This window comes from Onychomys torridus, chromosome 14, assembly GCF_903995425.1.
Source record: "Onychomys torridus chromosome 14, mOncTor1.1, whole genome shotgun sequence".
NCBI classification, from domain to species: domain Eukaryota; kingdom Metazoa; phylum Chordata; class Mammalia; order Rodentia; family Cricetidae; genus Onychomys; species Onychomys torridus.
Window position 1 is genome coordinate 24,129,116 of NC_050456.1, and position 17,910 is coordinate 24,147,025.

General features: G+C 40.6%; 1 protein-coding gene across 1 annotated transcript in view; it reads left to right on the top strand.

The window, feature by feature from the left end:
* The window catches only part of Srp54 (signal recognition particle 54), a 42,347-nt gene that overhangs the window by 12,852 nt on the left and 11,585 nt on the right, over positions 1-17,910 (top strand). Inside the window, exons 2-11 of the mRNA XM_036206513.1 lie at positions 408-517; positions 3,408-3,499; positions 4,507-4,591; positions 6,360-6,464; positions 7,401-7,467; positions 7,553-7,610; positions 10,981-11,131; positions 12,758-12,906; positions 13,237-13,337; positions 13,880-13,966. Coding sequence (XP_036062406.1) covers positions 440-517; positions 3,408-3,499; positions 4,507-4,591; positions 6,360-6,464; positions 7,401-7,467; positions 7,553-7,610; positions 10,981-11,131; positions 12,758-12,906; positions 13,237-13,337; positions 13,880-13,966 — 973 coding nt within the window. The 5' untranslated portion in view covers positions 408-439. The remainder of the gene's footprint in view (positions 1-407; positions 518-3,407; positions 3,500-4,506; positions 4,592-6,359; positions 6,465-7,400; positions 7,468-7,552; positions 7,611-10,980; positions 11,132-12,757; positions 12,907-13,236; positions 13,338-13,879; positions 13,967-17,910) is intronic.

The following is a 17,910-nucleotide window of genomic DNA, read 5'->3' on the forward strand; positions in this document are numbered from 1 at the left end:
ATATTTAAGTTTAAATATTAAATGGAAGATATTTAAATCATAACCAAATAGCTGTTTTACCTTTCGAACCATGCATGTATTAAAGTTGCAGGTTGAGGTGATAGAAATTGAAAGTACTTTAATTTGAATTAAATACTAGCTGGGTGGTGGTAGTGCACGCTTGTAATCCAGCACTTGGGAGGCAGAGGCAGGTGGATCTCTGTGAGTTCGAGGCCAGCCTGGTCTACAGAGCTAGTCCAGGTCAGGCTCTAAAGCTACAGAGAAACCCTGTCTTGAAAAACCAAAAGAAACAGAAAAAAAGAAAAAAGAAAAAAGAAAAAAAAAAGAATTCAATATTATTCTTTTTTTCTTCAGTTAGGAGTTAATGAGAAAATAGTTTTCAATTAACATTTTCTTTTCTTTTCTAGAGTTCTCATAAGTACATCTTAAAGCCTTCAAGATGGTTCTAGCAGATCTTGGAAGAAAAATAACGTCAGCATTACGCTCATTGAGCAATGCCACCATTATCAATGAAGAGGTATGAAAATGCAGTATAAGATACATGTGCTGGTACATTGTTACTAGGATTAGAGAGCCGGACTAAATGATGATCTCTAGAGTTGTGATTTAATTTGATGTAGATTTAATATTGTGAATACACTGTAACAGTAAGGAGTGCATTTTATTGAAAAATCAACTACCCTGTTATCTTTTTTTTTTTTAACTGAAATTTATTTTTAATAAATGTGTATTATGTGTATGTCTGAGTGAGGTTGTATGTGTACCAGTGCAGGTGCCCAGGGGTGCCAGAAGAGGTTAGGTATGGGAGCTCAAGTTTCAGGGGGTTGTGCTAGGAATCAAACCTGGGTCCTCTGGAAGAGCAGCAAGAGCTCTTAACCACTGAGCCATCTCTCCTGCCATTATTTCATCTTAGTAGTCAGAACTTAAAAACAAAACAAAACGGAAAAAAAACCTACCTGTGTGTGTGTGTGTGTGTGTGTGTGTGTGTGTGTGTAAACATAAACAAAACCCCAAACAAAACAGTGTAGCTTTTGAAATACTTGAATCTGGAAATGTAGTTTGCTGTTCTGTCTCAACACAGAACTAAGACTTCATGGGATTCTTTCTCCTGGGTAGACATGTGCTTGCCTGTTTTTTTTTTCCGTATCTTTCATTCAGCATTCTTCATATAAAGGGAACAGTTTTGCCGTAGAGTGGTGGCAGGTACCGTAGGGAGACTGAGGCAGGCCAAGCCGGGGAGGAAGAGCTTCTCTCCCTTTACCTCCTCAGAGAAGGTTTTTCTGCTGATTCTGATGACAAATCATAGCTGAAACCATGATCATATCTGAAATAGTCTTTCTGTATTTATAGGTTTTTTTTTAGATTATTTGTTAATTTTATGTGTTTTTTAAACTTTTGTGTGTTTTTAATTTTATGAGTGTTTTGCCTGTTTGTATGTCTATGCCTGATGCACAAAGGTCAGAAAAGGGTATTGGATCCCCTGGAACTAGAGTTATGAATGATTGTGAGCCACCATGTTGGTGCTGGGAACCTGCCTTAGTTACTTGTCTATTGCTGACCAAAGTAACTTTCTTAAAAAAGAAAGTGTTTAGCTGGGTCATGGTAGCACATGCCTTTTATCCCAGCACTCAGGAGGCAGAGATGGGTGGATCTCTGTGAGTTCAAGGCTAGCCTGGGCTACAGAGTGAGTTCTAAGATAGCCAGGAGCACACAAAGAAACCCTGTCTCAAAAAACCAAAAAAGAAAGAAAGTTTAATTTGGGGTTCACAGTTCTGACCATCATGGTGTGGGGAGCATGGCAGTCAGGGAGGCATGCACTGCAGCAGTAGCTGAGAGCTTACATCTAATTTACAGGCATAATGCAGAGTCAGGCGGCCTGCTGTGGGTCTTTGCAACCTCAGCACTTACTGCCCAGTGACACAGCTCCTCCAACAAGGCCACACCTCCTAAACAGCCCACCAACTGGGAACCGACATTCAAAAATATGAGCCACAGAACTGAACTTGGATCCTTTGGAAGAGCAGAAAGTACTCTTAGCCACAGAGTTAGCTCTTCAGTTTAGTGGTATTAATAGTTTTTAAGTTGAAGATACTGTGTCTCTCACTCTCCTGTCTACTCAAAGGCTTGTTGCCATTGTATCTTAATGATTTGTTATTTGAAGGCAGATGATGATAGTCCATGGTATTCTTTCTAGTTTGTAGTAACAATGAAAAAATTATAAGTTTAGCTGGGCGGTGGTGGTGCACACCTTTAATCCCAGCACTCGGGAGGCAGAGACAGGCGGATCTCTGTGAGTTTGAGTCCACCCTGGGCTACAGAGTGAGATCCAGGAAAGGCGCAAAGCTACACAGAGAAACCCTGTCTTGAAAAACCATATGAGAGAGAGAGAGAGAGAGAGAGAGAGAGAGAGAGAGAGAGAGAAGAAAGAAAAAGAAAGAAAGAAGGAAGTTCTAAGTTTCACGTTAGAATCCCTGGCTCAAGGTGCCACTTTAGCCATTTCATAGTTGTGTGTTCGAAATGTGAGTGGACCGTTTAAAGGGTTGGGGATTTAGCTCAGTGGTAGAGTGCTTGCCTAGCAAGCGCAAGGCCCTGGGTTCGGTCCTCAGCTCAAAAAAAAAAATGTGAGAGTAGCATTTACTTTAAGAATTTTTTAAATTAAATAAACTAATACATTAAAACTATTTTAAGTTGAGTTGGAGAGATGGCTCATCCATTAAAGACTAAGCTTATTATCAAAAGTTTTCTGTGTTTCAGGAAAAATTGTAATACAGAATTTAATAATCAATATTTTAAAAACTAATGAAATGAAATAATTTTGAGACTGTCTTACTTGGAAATTACTTAGATTATTTAACAGAAATGGAAAATTAGTTCAGATTTTTCTTTTTTTGCCGAAGCTGAGGACTGAACTCAGGGCCTTGCCCTTGCTAGGCAAGTGCTCTACCACTGAGCTAAATCCCCAACCCGATCAGATTTTTCTTTACTGGAAGAGAATCTTCCCCTAATTTCCTCCATGAAGGTTTCTCTAGAAATTCTTACTAATATTAAATCACAACTTAAGTTGTTGCTTAGTCTTATAATCTACTATAACTAAAACAACAGCTTTCTGAATAACAACAACCACCAAAACTACACAGAGAAACCCTGTCTCAAAAAAAGAATAAAATGGTTATGATTAATACTTGGTTATTAATACCTGTGCAAAACTAAATGCCGTGCATTTTTGATAGAATGACTGGACATTAATGTTTTCTCTCCAAAGGTAATTAAAAATCTTTTCTTACCTCCAATAGTGTGGTATTGCTATATCTTTATTAAGCTGCGGTAGTACATGATACCTGATCAACCGTTATTTTTATGTTGCTGAAGTAAAACATTAAGCATATTTCAATTTTATTTATTTTCAGGTATTAAATGCTATGCTAAAAGAAGTATGTACAGCATTATTGGAAGCAGATGTTAATATTAAACTGGTGAAGCAACTGAGAGAAAATGTTAAGTAAGTTGAATTAATTGTGTAAAAAACGGTACAAATCAAGTTTGGTTTACTGGGATTGAGGAGGTGACTAGGGAAGCTTGCTGTATTATGATACTTTTATACAGCATTAGAATAATACAGAACTCAAGTGTCCGAAAACTGCCTGTGGAACAGGGTGTGATGGCTCATGCCTGGGAGACAGAGGCAAGAGAAGTTTTGAGTTCGGGCTAGCTTTCATTATATGAGTCTCAGGTCAGCCTTGGCTGAAAGATCTAGACGGAGGGAAGAAGGAGGACTGGATTTCCATAATGGTGGTTCAGTGAACCAGGACAACTTCATCTCATCGTAGATTTTCTTCTGTCTTCTTTATTTGGTGGGCTCAGTCATTTTATAGCTAAATGGACATACAACTTTAATGTAAAGGCTTTTTAACAGTCCAGTTTTTTCATGAAATTGAGGTAAGATTACCTGAGTCAGTCTTCTTCATGATTGAAGAATCATATTCTCTTTTGTTCTTCATTCTGGTTTCTCTGCCCGTGTTTGAAGGAGTACTGTGTGGTCTTGGGGAGAGGCACGTGGGTAGGCATCTAGAGCACATAGGCACCTCTGATAACTTCCTGAATCCAATGCTAGCATTCCTCCAGAAATGCAGAAAGCGTTGATAGTCTGGGAGGGATACAGAACTACGAGCATTTAAGAACTCAGAACTAGAAAGTCAGTGTGATTCTCTGTGTATAAACTTTACAAGCTTCAAGAAAAATAAAATTAATATTTGTAGTTATAGCCAGAGAATTTACTACTTATGCATTGAACTTGAATGAAGCCTTGAAAAACTAACCAAAGTTTTACATCTAATATTTTATGATATAATTCTTTGTGGTATAATCTTATGAATCTGTAATAATTATATGAATGTCAATTAGTTTATTAAAATGAATGATTGAGTACTTTTACATTCTATGAGATAGAAATACTTTCAGATTATCTTAATGGACTTTTCTTCTATCCTAATTGTCACTCTTATGAAGGTCTGCAATTGATCTTGAAGAGATGGCATCTGGTCTGAACAAAAGAAAAATGATTCAGCATGCTGTATTTAAAGAACTTGTAAAGGTAAAGTGTATCCAGAGTATGAGTCCATCAAACACAGCTTTTGAGTCCCTTCTAACATACTTTATGGACAGTTCATCTGTATTGAAATATAAATTTGAGCCCGCAAAGGTGTCTGCCTCTAAGACTGACGACCTGCATTTGACCCTGGAACCTGTGTGGTGGAAGGAGAGGGCCAGCTCCTCTAGCTGTTCCCCGACTTTCACATGTGTGCCAGGAGACATGAGCACAGACAGACACACGTACACACAGAAAAAAATGTTAGAAAAAACAAGTAAGTGGAGGGCTATTTTAACTTTTCTAAAGAACATTTGTGTGTGGGTCTGGTGAGATGGTTCAGCAGTTAAGAGCACTTGTTGCTCTTGCAGAGAACCTGGGTTCAATTCCTAGCACCCACACAGTGTGGTTCACAACCATTCATAACTCCAGGGGATCTGATGCCTTTTGCTGGCTGCCACAGGCACCACATGGTACATACATACATGCAGGCAAAACACACATAAAATGAATAATATAAAAAATTAATACAAGAGCCAGGAGGTGGAGGTGCACACCTTTAATCCCAGCATTTGGATTGTAAAGTTATTTGAACAGGAAATACACACTAATTTAAATACAAAGAAGGAGATGGTGATAAACAGAAATGACAAAGTGCCTGCCTTGCTATATGAAGCCCTAGCTCTATCCCTATCAAAATTAGCTTTAATTTAATTAAACTTTTTCTTTTCTTTCTTTCTTCCTTTCTTTCTTTCTTTCTTTCTTCCTTCCTTCCTTTCTTTCTTTCTTTCTTTCTTTCTTTCTTTCTTTATTTATTTATTTATTTTATTTATTTATTTTTTTTGTGTTGCTCTGGCTGTCCTGGAACTCAGTCTGTAAACTAGGCTGGCCTTGAACTCACAGAGATCCGCCTGCCTCTGCCTCCTGAGTACTGGGGTTAAAGATGTGCACCACCACTGCCAGGCAACTTTTCCTTTTTAATTTAAAAGGAAAGACAATTTTTAAAAGTATACACTGGCTGGAATTGAAGACTTGTATATGAGAAAAGAAATATGAAATATCTCATATAGATTGCATGCTGAAATGATAACATTTGGGTAATAAAAATATATAAGGCTAAATCATAAAATATTTTATTATTTATTTTATATATTATGAAAACCCCTCAAAACTACATTCATTCATTTATTGTGTCTGTGTGTGTGTCTGTGTCTGGCAAGTACGTACCATGTTCAACAGCTTAAGGGAGTTGGCTCTTTCCCTGCATCATGTGGGTCCTTTATTTTGTGTGTATGTGTGTGTGTGTGTGTGTGTGTGTGTGTGTGTGTGTGTGTGTGTCTGTCTGTCTGTCTGTCTGTCTGTCTGTGTAGGGAGTTGGCTGTTTCCCTCCATCACGTGGTTCCTTGGGATTGAACTCAGGTTGTCATGTTTGCTAATCGCCTTTGCCTGCTCAGTCTTTCCACTGACTTCCGAATTTGAAGTTTGTATGGGTCCACGGGTCCATTTGTTGTACATTTATGTAGTTGTGACGCAGACTGTGATGTAGACGACTCCTGACCTCTTCATTTGCCGTGAAATGCCTGAGTGTGACTTCAACACTGCGGCAATTATAAAAGTCTTCGGTTCCCCTGCACAAGGGGCTAGTAGACTCGTCTAAGAGTGTTGGGGTCGTGGTGGCTTTAAGAAATGGAAACATCCTTAGCTTGCTTTTTATAATGTCCTAGGACTTTTGAATGTCCTGTGTTAGTCCGACACTTTTATCTTTGGTCTCCAGCTTGTAGACCCTGGAGTTAAAGCATGGACCCCGACTAAAGGAAAACAGAATGTGATCATGTTCGTTGGCTTGCAAGGGAGTGGTAAGACGACTACATGTTCAAAGGTAAATGCACTGAAAAGTGTCTGTGTAAGATGTGTTTGTACAAAGTTTTGTTTTCAAGCCAAGCTATCTATTGTTGTTTTAGAGTTTTGGTACTCGGTATGTCTTCTCTGCTTTTGTAATATTTTTTTAGGACACAGAGTAGACTCCTATAGTCTCCTGTGATATTTGTCAGCATGTTAGACTTGTAAGCCAGGTGTGGAGATGCTTACCTGTCGTCCCAGACTGTTGTGGAGTTGGGAAGATCAGGAGTTCAAGATCATCCTCAGCTACATAGTGAGTTTGAGGTCAGCCTGAGCTGTATGAGACCACCTCAAAACAAACAGTGAAAAATAATGTTAATTCCAGTTCTTTTGAAAAAGAAAAGGCAACTCCTGTCCTTAAGGAATGTAAGCATGGCCAGATGTAGTGGAGGAAGGCCGGTGGATCTTTGTGTTGTGGCCAGCCTGTTCTGTAGTTACTTCCAGGCCAGCCACAGCTACTGGAGAGAAAGAGAGGGTGTAAGACAAGGAGAGCTCGAATGCACACGTGATTTTTTTAATCACTTGAAGAAAACAAGGGAATTGACTTTCTCTTTTGACACAATTTCCCTTTGAGTGTCCCACTGTTCATGATATTGCCTTTTATCTTACTATCCTTATGTTGATGTTTTATTTCTTACGTGGCCCTCTTGTCTATGACTGGGTCCCCCACAAGTGTTAGCCATGTTACAGTTTAAGGGTGAGGGTGATGGTTGTTTAACAGTGATTATTGCGGCCCTGTTACCTTACATTTATTGAATGAGAATTAGGATTTAAACTATGCCTCAGAATATTTAATATTACATTTAAGAGAATTATGAGCAGTTTTACTTTACTTCTTAGATAAATAAGATTAAACAAAAGTTATATATAAAATGAATTGTTTTCTGATACTTTATTTTTAATCTTCCTTTCCCAGTTAGCATATTATTATCAGAGAAAAGGTTGGAAGACCTGTTTGATATGTGCAGATACATTCAGAGCAGGTAGTGTGTTGAACTTAAACTTTTATTTTTCTTTTTGTATTTTTTATTGTCACATTTGAGGCTTCATTAATTCTTTATCTCTTAGGAGCTTTTGACCAGCTAAAACAGAATGCCACCAAAGCAAGAATTCCATTCTATGGAAGGTAGGTCACTATTTTTTTTTTTCTTTCTTTTTTTCTTTTTTGGCTTTTTGAGAGTCAGTCTCAGTTCCAGTTCTGTCTGACCTGGAAAACTCTAGTAGTCCAGGTCATCCTTTTGTAATCCTTGTAATTACTAGTGTAATCCTTTTGTCTCAGTCCTCTGGGTGCTGGGCTCACAGGTGTGTGCCACCATACGTGCCTTCCTTTTTTAATTCTTTATCATTTAACAGTATGTACTCAGGGCCTGACAGCCTGAGTTTGACTCCAGGAAGCATGGTGGAAGGAGAGAACCAACTTCATAAGGTTACCCTTTGACCTCCACATGTACTGTGGCGCATTTGTGGGTGGGTGTGCTCACATGTGTACGTGCATGCACACACACACCTACAAAAGTATTTCTTTAAGTAACTAAAGTGAGGTATATAGTAACACACCTAATTAGCACTTTTAATGCTTTTTATTGTCATCTACCATACAGATTTTTATAGGAAGATCGATCATTTTACATTAAAATGAGTCTTTGGACAGCTGTCTTAGTTAGGGTTACTACTGTTTCTGTGATGAAACACCTTGACCAAAAGGCAACTTGGGAGGAGAAAGTGTTTATTTGGCTTACACTTGTAAATCATAGCCCGTCATTGAGGAAGTCAGGGCAGGAACTCAGGCAGGGCAGGAACCTGGAGGCAGGAGGCCATGAAGGGTGCTGCTGCTGGCTGTTGAGCCTGCTTTCATAGAACCCAGACCGCCAGGCCAGCGATCTTGTGCAGGCATTTTCTCAGCTGGGGCTCTTTGAGAACTTCAGCTTGTCTCAAGTTGACCTTAAACTAGCCAGCGCAACTGCTTTGTACATGGATTCCCATAGCAGTGCCTAACGGATTGCACAAATTTGTCAAAACTCATCAAACGGGGATTGGGCATGTACCTTATGGAGTGAGTACTTGCCGAGGATATAGAAGGCCCCGAGTTTAATACCTAGGTGCCCTCCCCACCCAAAAAAGCAAAGCAACCCTCCCCACCAAGAAAAAGAAAAAGAACCAATTCTCATTAGAATGAATGAATGAATTCTCACTAGAATGAGTGAATGAATTCTCACTAGAATGAACCCAGTGGGGACTGATGAGATGGCTGGCTTGGCAGGTAACAGCACTAGTCGGCAAGACTGGCACCCCGAGTTCCATCTCCAGGACCTGTGACTCCACAGGTGCACCATGGTTTCTTCATGCTTATACACATACACATAGAGAAGATTAAATAAGTAGATACATATAACAAAAAACTGAACACAGTGGCACACTTTATTGTATCATTTGTTAGAAAGAGGAATTTAGTTTTAGAATGATAATTACTGCAATTTTTTATGTGACATACTATCTGTATATATGTAGTCACTGTCACTTTCTCTTTGAGTTTTCAAGCCTTGGCTGTCCTGGAACTCACTTTGTAGACCAGGCTGGCCTGGAACTCACAGAGATCGGCCTGCCTCTGTCTCCCAAGGGCTGGGATTAAAAGCGTGCGCCACCACCGCCCAGCTCATTGTCATTTTCTATGAAGAAACATTTACAAATTTTAGTTGTATGGCTATAATCTTAGTATTTAAGATGCTGAGGTTATAGCCAGGTGTGGTGGCATGTACACCTTTAATCCTAGCACTCGGGAGGCAGAGGCAGGCAGACCTCTGTGAGTTCTAGGACAGCCTGGTCTACAAAGCAAGTTCTAGGACAGCCAGGGCTGTTAGAAAAACCTTGTCTCAACTCCCCCACCCCCCCAAAAAAAAAGATGCTGAGGTGAGAATTATCATGAGTTTAAGACTACTCAGAGCTATATAGCTGATACCAGGTTAGCCAGGGCTGTATAGTGAAACCTTATCTTAAAAAATAATTAATAGAGGGGCTGGAGAGATGGCTCAGAGGTTAAGAGCACTGACTATCCTCCCAGAGGTTCTGAGTTCAATTCCCAGCACCTACATGGTGGCTCACAACCATCTGTAATGAGATCTGGCGCCCTCTTCAGTGTACATAATAAATAAATCTTTTTAAAAATTAATTGATTGATTGATTGATTAAATAATGTCTAGTAATGCTAATAACTGTCATTTTTATTTTAATATATTTATTATCTGTGTGTGGGTGTTTTGCTTGCATGTATGTTTGTGCAGCACATGTGTGCCTGCCTGGTGCCCTTCAGGCTAGAAGAGGGTGTTATATCCCTTGGAACTGGAGGTAAACATGGTTGTGAACCATGCCATGTGGGTGCTGGGAACTGAACCTGGGTCTTGTGGAAGAGCAGCGGGCTCTTAACTGCTGTGCGATTTCTCCAGTCCCTATACTTTATTTTTTTTTTAAAGAAGTATTTATTTTGTTTCAAGTGTGTTTAATACTCACATACCAGATAAACCTTAAATGTTCAACCTCCATGTATATAGTAGATGATGATGTCATCATGATGGGGTACTGTACAATCTCAAAGTATTGTTTCACAGGAGTATTTAATAAGTTCATAAAATGTTAACAGAATGTTATTAAATGGAAAAGCAGGTATAATATGCTTTGTAGCATGACTTCACTTATTAAAGAAGATTTAAAAATGCTTAAGGAAGCAATTCAGACAAAACATGTATTAGAATTATGCAGAGTTTGTTTATTTTTTCGAGACAGGGTTTCTCTGTAGCTTTGGAGCCTGTCCTAGACTAGCTCTGTAGACCAGGCTGGCCTCGAACTCACAGAGATCCACCTGCCTCTGCCTCCCGAGTGCTGGGATTACAGGTGTGCGCCACCACCGCCCGGCTTGCAGACTTTTTTTTTTAAGATTTATTTTATTTATCATATGCAGTGTTCTGTCTGCATGTATCACTGCAGGCCAGAAGAGGGCACCAGATCTCCTTATAGATAGTTGTGAGCCTCCATGTGGTTGCTGGGAATTGAACTCAGGACCTCTGGAAGAGCAGTCAGTGTTCTTAACCTCTGAGCCATCTCTCTAGCCTCCAAAGCTTTGTTTGCCTCTTTTTTCTCTTTTCTTTTTTTGGTTTTTATAGACAGGGTTTGCGCCTTTCCTGGAACTCACTCTCTAGCCCAAGGTGGCCTCGAACTCACAGAGATCCGCCTGGCTGTGCCTCCTGAGTGCTGGGATTAAAGGCGTGCACCACCACCACCACCCGGTTTATGCAGACTTTTGTAGGAAAGTTCAGTGGTGCTTCATGATGCCAAAGAAATGGCTTCTGGTTTTGTTACTTATTAGGAATATCTTCTTCTAAATTGAAAATATAATATTTTCACTTTTTCAGACTATATTAAAATGAACTGATAATTACCAGGTAGATAGTATTTGGATGTTTTCCCGTTGTAATGTTGTTTAATCAGTTGTTCGTGTTCAATAGCTACACAGAAATGGATCCTGTCATCATTGCTTCTGAAGGAGTGGAGAAGTTCAAAAATGAAAATTTTGAAATTATTATTGTTGATACAAGTGGTCGGCACAAACAGGAAGATTCTTTGTTTGAAGAAATGCTTCAAGTTTCTAATGCTATAGTAAGTAGCTTTCTGTACGACACCACTTAAGAGACTTTAGTCAGTTTAACTATGAAACCTGATTGAGTTTTTGGTGAATATAAGTTACTCCTTGCCTATAAGACATCTATTAAGTAGTTTATTTCTGTTTGGGGGACCTATAACTCTGTGATAAAGACAATGTCATCATTTTTGGTCTTCAGTGTAGAAAAATATAATGAAAAATTAAGAATTAACCTTAAATAGTTGTTGATTTTTTTCTCATTACCTAAATTCAGTAGAAACAATTATTTTGAAGATTTTTCAAAATGAAACATTAATATTGTCATTTAGTGTCTCCTTTAAAGCTCCTGAAAATGGAGCTGAGCATGGTGGCACATGCCTTTTATCCTAGTACTTGGGAGGCACAGATGGATCTCTTGAGTTCAAAGCCAGCCTGATAACATTAGCTAGCTCTAGGCTATCCAGCCAAGGCTACATGGTGTGTTAGACCCTGTGTGTTAGTCACTGTTCTATTGCTGTGGAAGAGACAACATGACTAAGGCAGCTCTTACAAAGAAAACATAATTGGAACTGGCTTACAATTTCAGAGTCCATTATCATCATGGTGGGGAACATGGTGGCACACAGGCAGACATGGTGCTGGAGAAGTAGCTGAGGATCCTACATCCAGATCTTCAGGCTGCAGAAGAGAGCAAGCCTCCGGGCCTGGCCTGGGGTTTTGAAATCTTAAAGCCCACTCCCAGAGACACACTTCCTCCAACAAGGCTGTACCTACTCCAACATGGCCACACCTACTAATCCTTCTCAAGTAGTACCATTCCCTATGGCAAAGTATTCAAATAAGTGAGGCTTTGAGGGCCATTCTTACTGAAACCTCCATGCTAAAACAAAAATAAAATTATGGAAATAATGTAGAGGTAAGAAGCAGCTCAACACCTGTTGCATACATTAGAATGTTCATGTTTGGTTGTCAGGATGTTGTCAATAATTCTTTGGTTAGTGATTGGTACTAATTAGTGTCTTTTTAGTGCTACTGTTTTATTGACAAATGGGGACAGATCTAAGGGACACGTCCTCAGTCTATTAATGATTCTGTTTTCTGAATACACCCTTCCACCTTGTACTTTTTCTGATTTACTTTTACTGTTCCTTTGCCTTCAGTATCTAAAGGTGTTTGCATAAACTCCTCCTCCTCTTCTAATTCTTCTCCTCCTCCTTCCCCTTCTTTTGTCCTCCTCCTCCTTTCTCCTTTCTTTTGGAAACAGACTCCAGGTAGCCCTGGCTGTCCTGGAACTCACTCTGTAGACTAGGCTGGACGATACTCAGAGATCCGTCTGCCTCTGCCTCCCAAGTGCTGGGATTAAAGGCATGCGCCATCACCTCCAGGCAGCTTTTCTTCTTTATTCAGTCCTCAGCTCAGAATAATTTCGAAGATGCTACCATATTTTCTTCTATATATCATGGACTCAAAGGTTTTCTTACTGTCTCTTTGTCAAGCCCTATGTGCCACTTAATTCACGGTGCCCCCCCTCCCCCTCCCTCCCTCAGTGTTTATTAAATAATATTTATAGTAAGCATTCTGTACATGCTCATGGTGACCTTTAACACCGGTAGGAACAAGTCTTTTTCATTCATTCTTTCTAGCAACCGGATAACATTGTTTATGTGATGGATGCCTCCATTGGACAGGCCTGTGAAGCCCAGGCGAAGGCTTTTAAAGATAAAGTAGATGTAGCTTCAGTAATAGTGACAAAACTTGATGGTCATGCCAAAGGAGGCGGTGCTCTCAGTGCGTGAGTATCGGATGGAGCTTCACTGTTGCGGTCGTTAAACCCTTTGCCCTGTAAATCATTTGATCCATGCCTTGGGATCATGTGTGTATGTGTGTGTATTTATGAGTTTCTTACTCTGCTTTTAAGACTATCTTAGTAATGAATTGATATGATGCATACAAGAGATTTAAGTAGAAACATTTTGGAGCCTGTCTGATATAGTTCTAACTAGTGAAAAGAAACTTGAATTTTATACCTTTTGTCTGTTATCTTTGAAAAATCCTTTGGATATTTGTTTTCTTTTTTGAGGTTATTATTGGTTTTTGTTTGTTTGTTTTTTTTCCTGTGTAGAGTTGCTGCCACCAAAAGCCCAATTATTTTCATTGGTACAGGGGAACATATAGATGACTTTGAACCTTTCAAAACACAACCTTTTATCAGCAAACTTCTGGGTAAGTTCAGTGTGGAATTATAGAACCATCTCTGAGATAGTGTGGATCTTAGAGAAAATTAGGGTTTTAACCCCTGTGCTTACTAACTGGCTCAAGACAGAGATTTCCTTCTGTGACTTACCATTCTAACCTCTGGCTTACTTTCCGTTCCTTGTTTCTTTGAAGTGCTGGGGACCAGTTTTGCTGCCGAGCCGCACCCCAGCCCTCTGTCCTCTTCTGTGGTTAGAATGGTAAAGTGGGTTGTTGGATGCAGAGCTTTTTGGGAGAGTTTGAGCACACACTACAGGAATGTGCAGTTAGAGTGATGGAAGTGGTGATGGCAGCAAAACTTGTCATCCTCTTAAAGTGTGTAGTTAGTGAGCACGGGGTGAGGGGGTCACCCCGGTCCATACCTTTGCTTCCTCCTTAGCTTCAGTTTCTTTCATGTCAAATACAGTGAGATCATGTAACCAACCCTGTAAACTGTTCCATGTATCAGTGTGCTCTGCATCGTGTAAAGGTGAGCACGTTGTCATGTTCATTTTCCGTTTGGTGTCTTACAGGTATGGGTGACATTGAAGGGCTGATAGACAAAGTCAACGAGCTGAAGCTGGATGACAACGAGGCGCTCATAGAGAAGCTGAAGCATGGTATAGTGCGCACAAAAGCATGGGGTCTCAAATGTTTCTCTGTCTTCCTTTCCTTTTGGTGGTGCTGAGGATTGAACCCAAGGCTTTGTGCATGCTAGAATTGCTCTACAGCTCTCTACCTCCCCACCCATTGCTTTTCGGAGAGAGATCTTACTGTGTAGCTGAAGCTGGCTTTGGCCTCTGATCCGCCTGCTTCTGCTTGGGTCATAGGCATGCACTATCGAGCTTTTTCTTGATTTCTTTTTCTTTTCTTTTTAAAAAGTTGGATGTGAGGGGAGTCAATTTGCACATGTCCCACAGCTCTCATGAAAAGGTTAGAGGATAACTTTGTGGATGAAGTTTGTTCTTTTCTACCTTTACATGGGTTCCAGCGGTTGAACTTGGTTCCCTGGGCTTGCAAGACAAGCACCTTTATTCACTGACCCATCTTCCCAGCCCGTCTTTTTGATATATTTACTATTAATTCATTAGAAATGATAATGTCTGTATCTAGAATAATCAACTTTTCAAATACTTTTTTTTAAACTGGGCATAGTGGCATATACCTTTAATCTCTTTGAGTTCCAGGCTAGCCTGGTCTACAAAGTGAGTTCCAGGCTATCCAGGGCTACATAGTGAGACTCTGTCTCCAAAAAATAAAGAGGTTCAATGCTTGTTTTAGATGATTTATATGCAAATCATTTTAATTCTTGGGCATCTGAGCAGCTACTGAATTAGTTTTGTTATCTTATAATCAAATTAGCTGAAAGTTGACATCGAAGCTTTTATTTTCATTCTTGCAAACAAAACATCTGAGAATTCAGAATACACTTAGTATATGTATGTATAGACTCAGGGTCTTGTGTCCTGGGCTGGTCTGGAGTACCTTTTGCTCTGGCTGCTGCCTTTCAAGCACTGAGATTACAGGTGTGCCATCACACTTGGCCTTTTTTTTTTTTTTTGCATATGGTTTTTCAAGACAGGGTTTCTCTGTGTAGACCAGGCAGGCTATCCTTGAACTCACAGAGATCCGCCTGTCTTTGCCTCCCAAGTGCTGGGATTAAAGGCGTGTGTTACCATTGCCTGGGTTTTTGGTAGTTTTGAGAGGAGGTCTTGCTGTACAGCCTTGGCCAGACTAGAACTCACTATGTAGACCAGACTGGTCTCCATCTGTGGCAGTCCTCCTGCCCTCTGCCCTCTGGGGTTACAAGGCTGCACCACCATGCCTGATCTATAGAGTATGTCTTTTTAAATCTGCCTTCCCAATTATGTGTGTATATACTAAACTATGTAAAAGGAAGTTTATAAGGATGAGATTAGGAACACATATAGACCCTTTCTTCACATCATGCAAGGGGAAGACCACTTCTGTATCACTGTTCAAGACTCAGATTCTTCCACTATGGAACTTCGGCTTTATCTGTAAAAAGTAGGTGGTGGTACTGATGGTTATGACGGTCACATAACAAGAGGAACACAAACACTTAACAAGTGGTTAATGGCCACCCTGGCTTTTCTCAGGCCATTTTGTTAATTCCTGTGTTTGTGTACTGTTCTGCCCTGCCTGCCTTCTCTTCATGTTGTACTCCTGTGTTTACCTCTCAGATGTTGGTGGGTTTTTAGGCATCATTGGAGGCCACCTCTTTCTTCCTTCCTTCCTTCCTTCCTTCCTTCCTTCCTTCCTTCCTTCCTTTCTTTCTTTCTTTCTTTCTTTCTTTCTTTCATTTTTTTTTGTGGAGCTGAGGAACGAACCCAGGGCCTTGCGCTTGCTAGGCAAGCACTCTACCACTGAGCTAAATCCCCAACCCCCCACCTCTTTCTTTCAAGCTTCACCCTTATTAATCTGTATGTTTACTAAACCATTTTTCCACTGATACGTTCCATAACACCTCACATTCAACATATTATCTTCCACCCTACTCTTGAACATTACCCTTGTTTGCTGTTTGTTTGTTTGTTTATTTGTTTGTTTATTTATTTGTTTATTTATTTATTTATTTTTCGAGACCGGGTTTCTCTGTGTATCCCTGGCTATCCTGGAACTCGCTCTGTAGACCAGGCTGTCCTTAACTCAGAGATCCACCTGCCTCTGCCTCCCAAGTGTTGGGATTAAAGACATGCATCACCACCGCCTAGCTCACACCACCATTTTTATCAGTGAGTGTTAACAACATTTGCCTGTGTCTGGAGTCAGAAACTTGGGTGTTATCTACTGATACTTTTTTTTGGGGGGTGGGGTGAGGTTGGAGACAGGGTTCCTCTATGTAGCTTTGGAGCCTGTCCTGGGACTTGCTTTGTAGACCAGGCTGGCCTTGAACTCACAGAGATCTGCCTGCCTCTGCCTCCTGAGTGCTGAGACTAAGGTGTGCGCCACACTGCCTGGCTTACCGATTGCTTTTTCACCTCCAGGACTTGGGATTGGACACAGGATCTTATGCATGCTAGGCAAATAGTCTGCCTCCCAGCCATGTCCTTAGCCTTCTTTATTTTTCTTCTAGTCTTAGTGCTTTCACCCTTGAACACCTCCAGTTTATCGACCAGTTTCTCAGCTCTTCTGCAGCCATGCTATTTTATCTCATACCTCAGTTGCTTATAAAAGAAAGTATTTAATTGCTTACAGATGCAGAGAGTGAGTCCATGACCATCTTGGTAGGGGACATGGCAACAGGCAGGCGGCCATGGTCGTCACAGTAGGGAGCTTGGCAGCACACAGGCAGGCGTGATGCTGGAGTACTAGCTGAGAGCTTACATGGGATTCACAGGTACAAAGCCAAGGAAGCATAACTGGGGCTGGCATGGGCTTTTGAAACTCAAAGCCCACTCCTGTGACACTTCTCCAACCAGGCCACACCTTCCAATCATTCCCAACCAATCCACCAACTAAGGGCCAGACATTCAAATATATGATTGAATGGGGACCATTATCATTCACACCACCACATCCAAACCATCCTTGAACTTGAGAGCCTCTTGCTTCAGCCTCTGGAATGATGGGGTTACAGATGTGTGTCACTAAGCCTGGCTGATCTCTTTATTCAGAAAATAAGAGTTTTCAGAAATTCCACTATGATCCCATCAATCTAAAATCCTCTGTCACCTTCCCCTTGTCCTTAGAGGGCTTATAAAAGACCCCGTTATCTAGTTCCTGTCTTCTCCATAAGGTTTGACTCTGCTATGTTTAGCATTCTGTGCCAGCCATGCTGAGCTTTGAATTTCTCCAGTGTAAGTTGCTCACACTTTTTGCTAGTCTGTGACATACATCCTCTCTTTATACTCCCTGTGGACAAGTACTTAATTCAGAGGATAACTTGCTGGAGTTTCTTCTCCTACCTTTATGTGGGTTCTGGGGAATCAAACGCATCTCATTAGGCTTGGTGGCAAACATCTTTACCCACTGAGCCATCTAGCTGATTCCACTTCTTTCTTTGTGAAAGGCCAAAGTGGATTATTCTAGAGTCTAAACACTGGTCCTTATAACAGAACAGCAAGTATTCTTAGTCGCCAAACCATCTCTACAGCCCAGTTCTGTATTGTGTCCATTTTCTCTCAACCAGTTTATTTCATACATGATTTCTCCCTTCCTAATTTATTATTGTTCTTGTTATCATTGTGTGTGTGTGTGTGTGTGTGTGTGTGTGTGTGTGTGTGTGTGTGTGTGTGTGTGATGTGTGTGTGGGTAAGCACACTGTGGCATGTATATGGCGATCAGAGGGTACTGAAATAGTTCTCTACTTCCACCTTGTGTGGTTTCCAGGGATTGAACTCAGGTCATCAGTTTGCCTGGCAAGTACCTCATCCACCGAGCCATCTGACCAGCCCATATAATTTGTTTTTGGTTTTGAGACAGAATCTTCCTTTCTTTGACTGACGAATCTATTTTCTCTATTGTGTCTTCAACATCAGAGATTCTCTGTTCCATCTCGTGCATTCGGTTGGTCACGCTTGCATCTGTAGTTCCTGTTTGT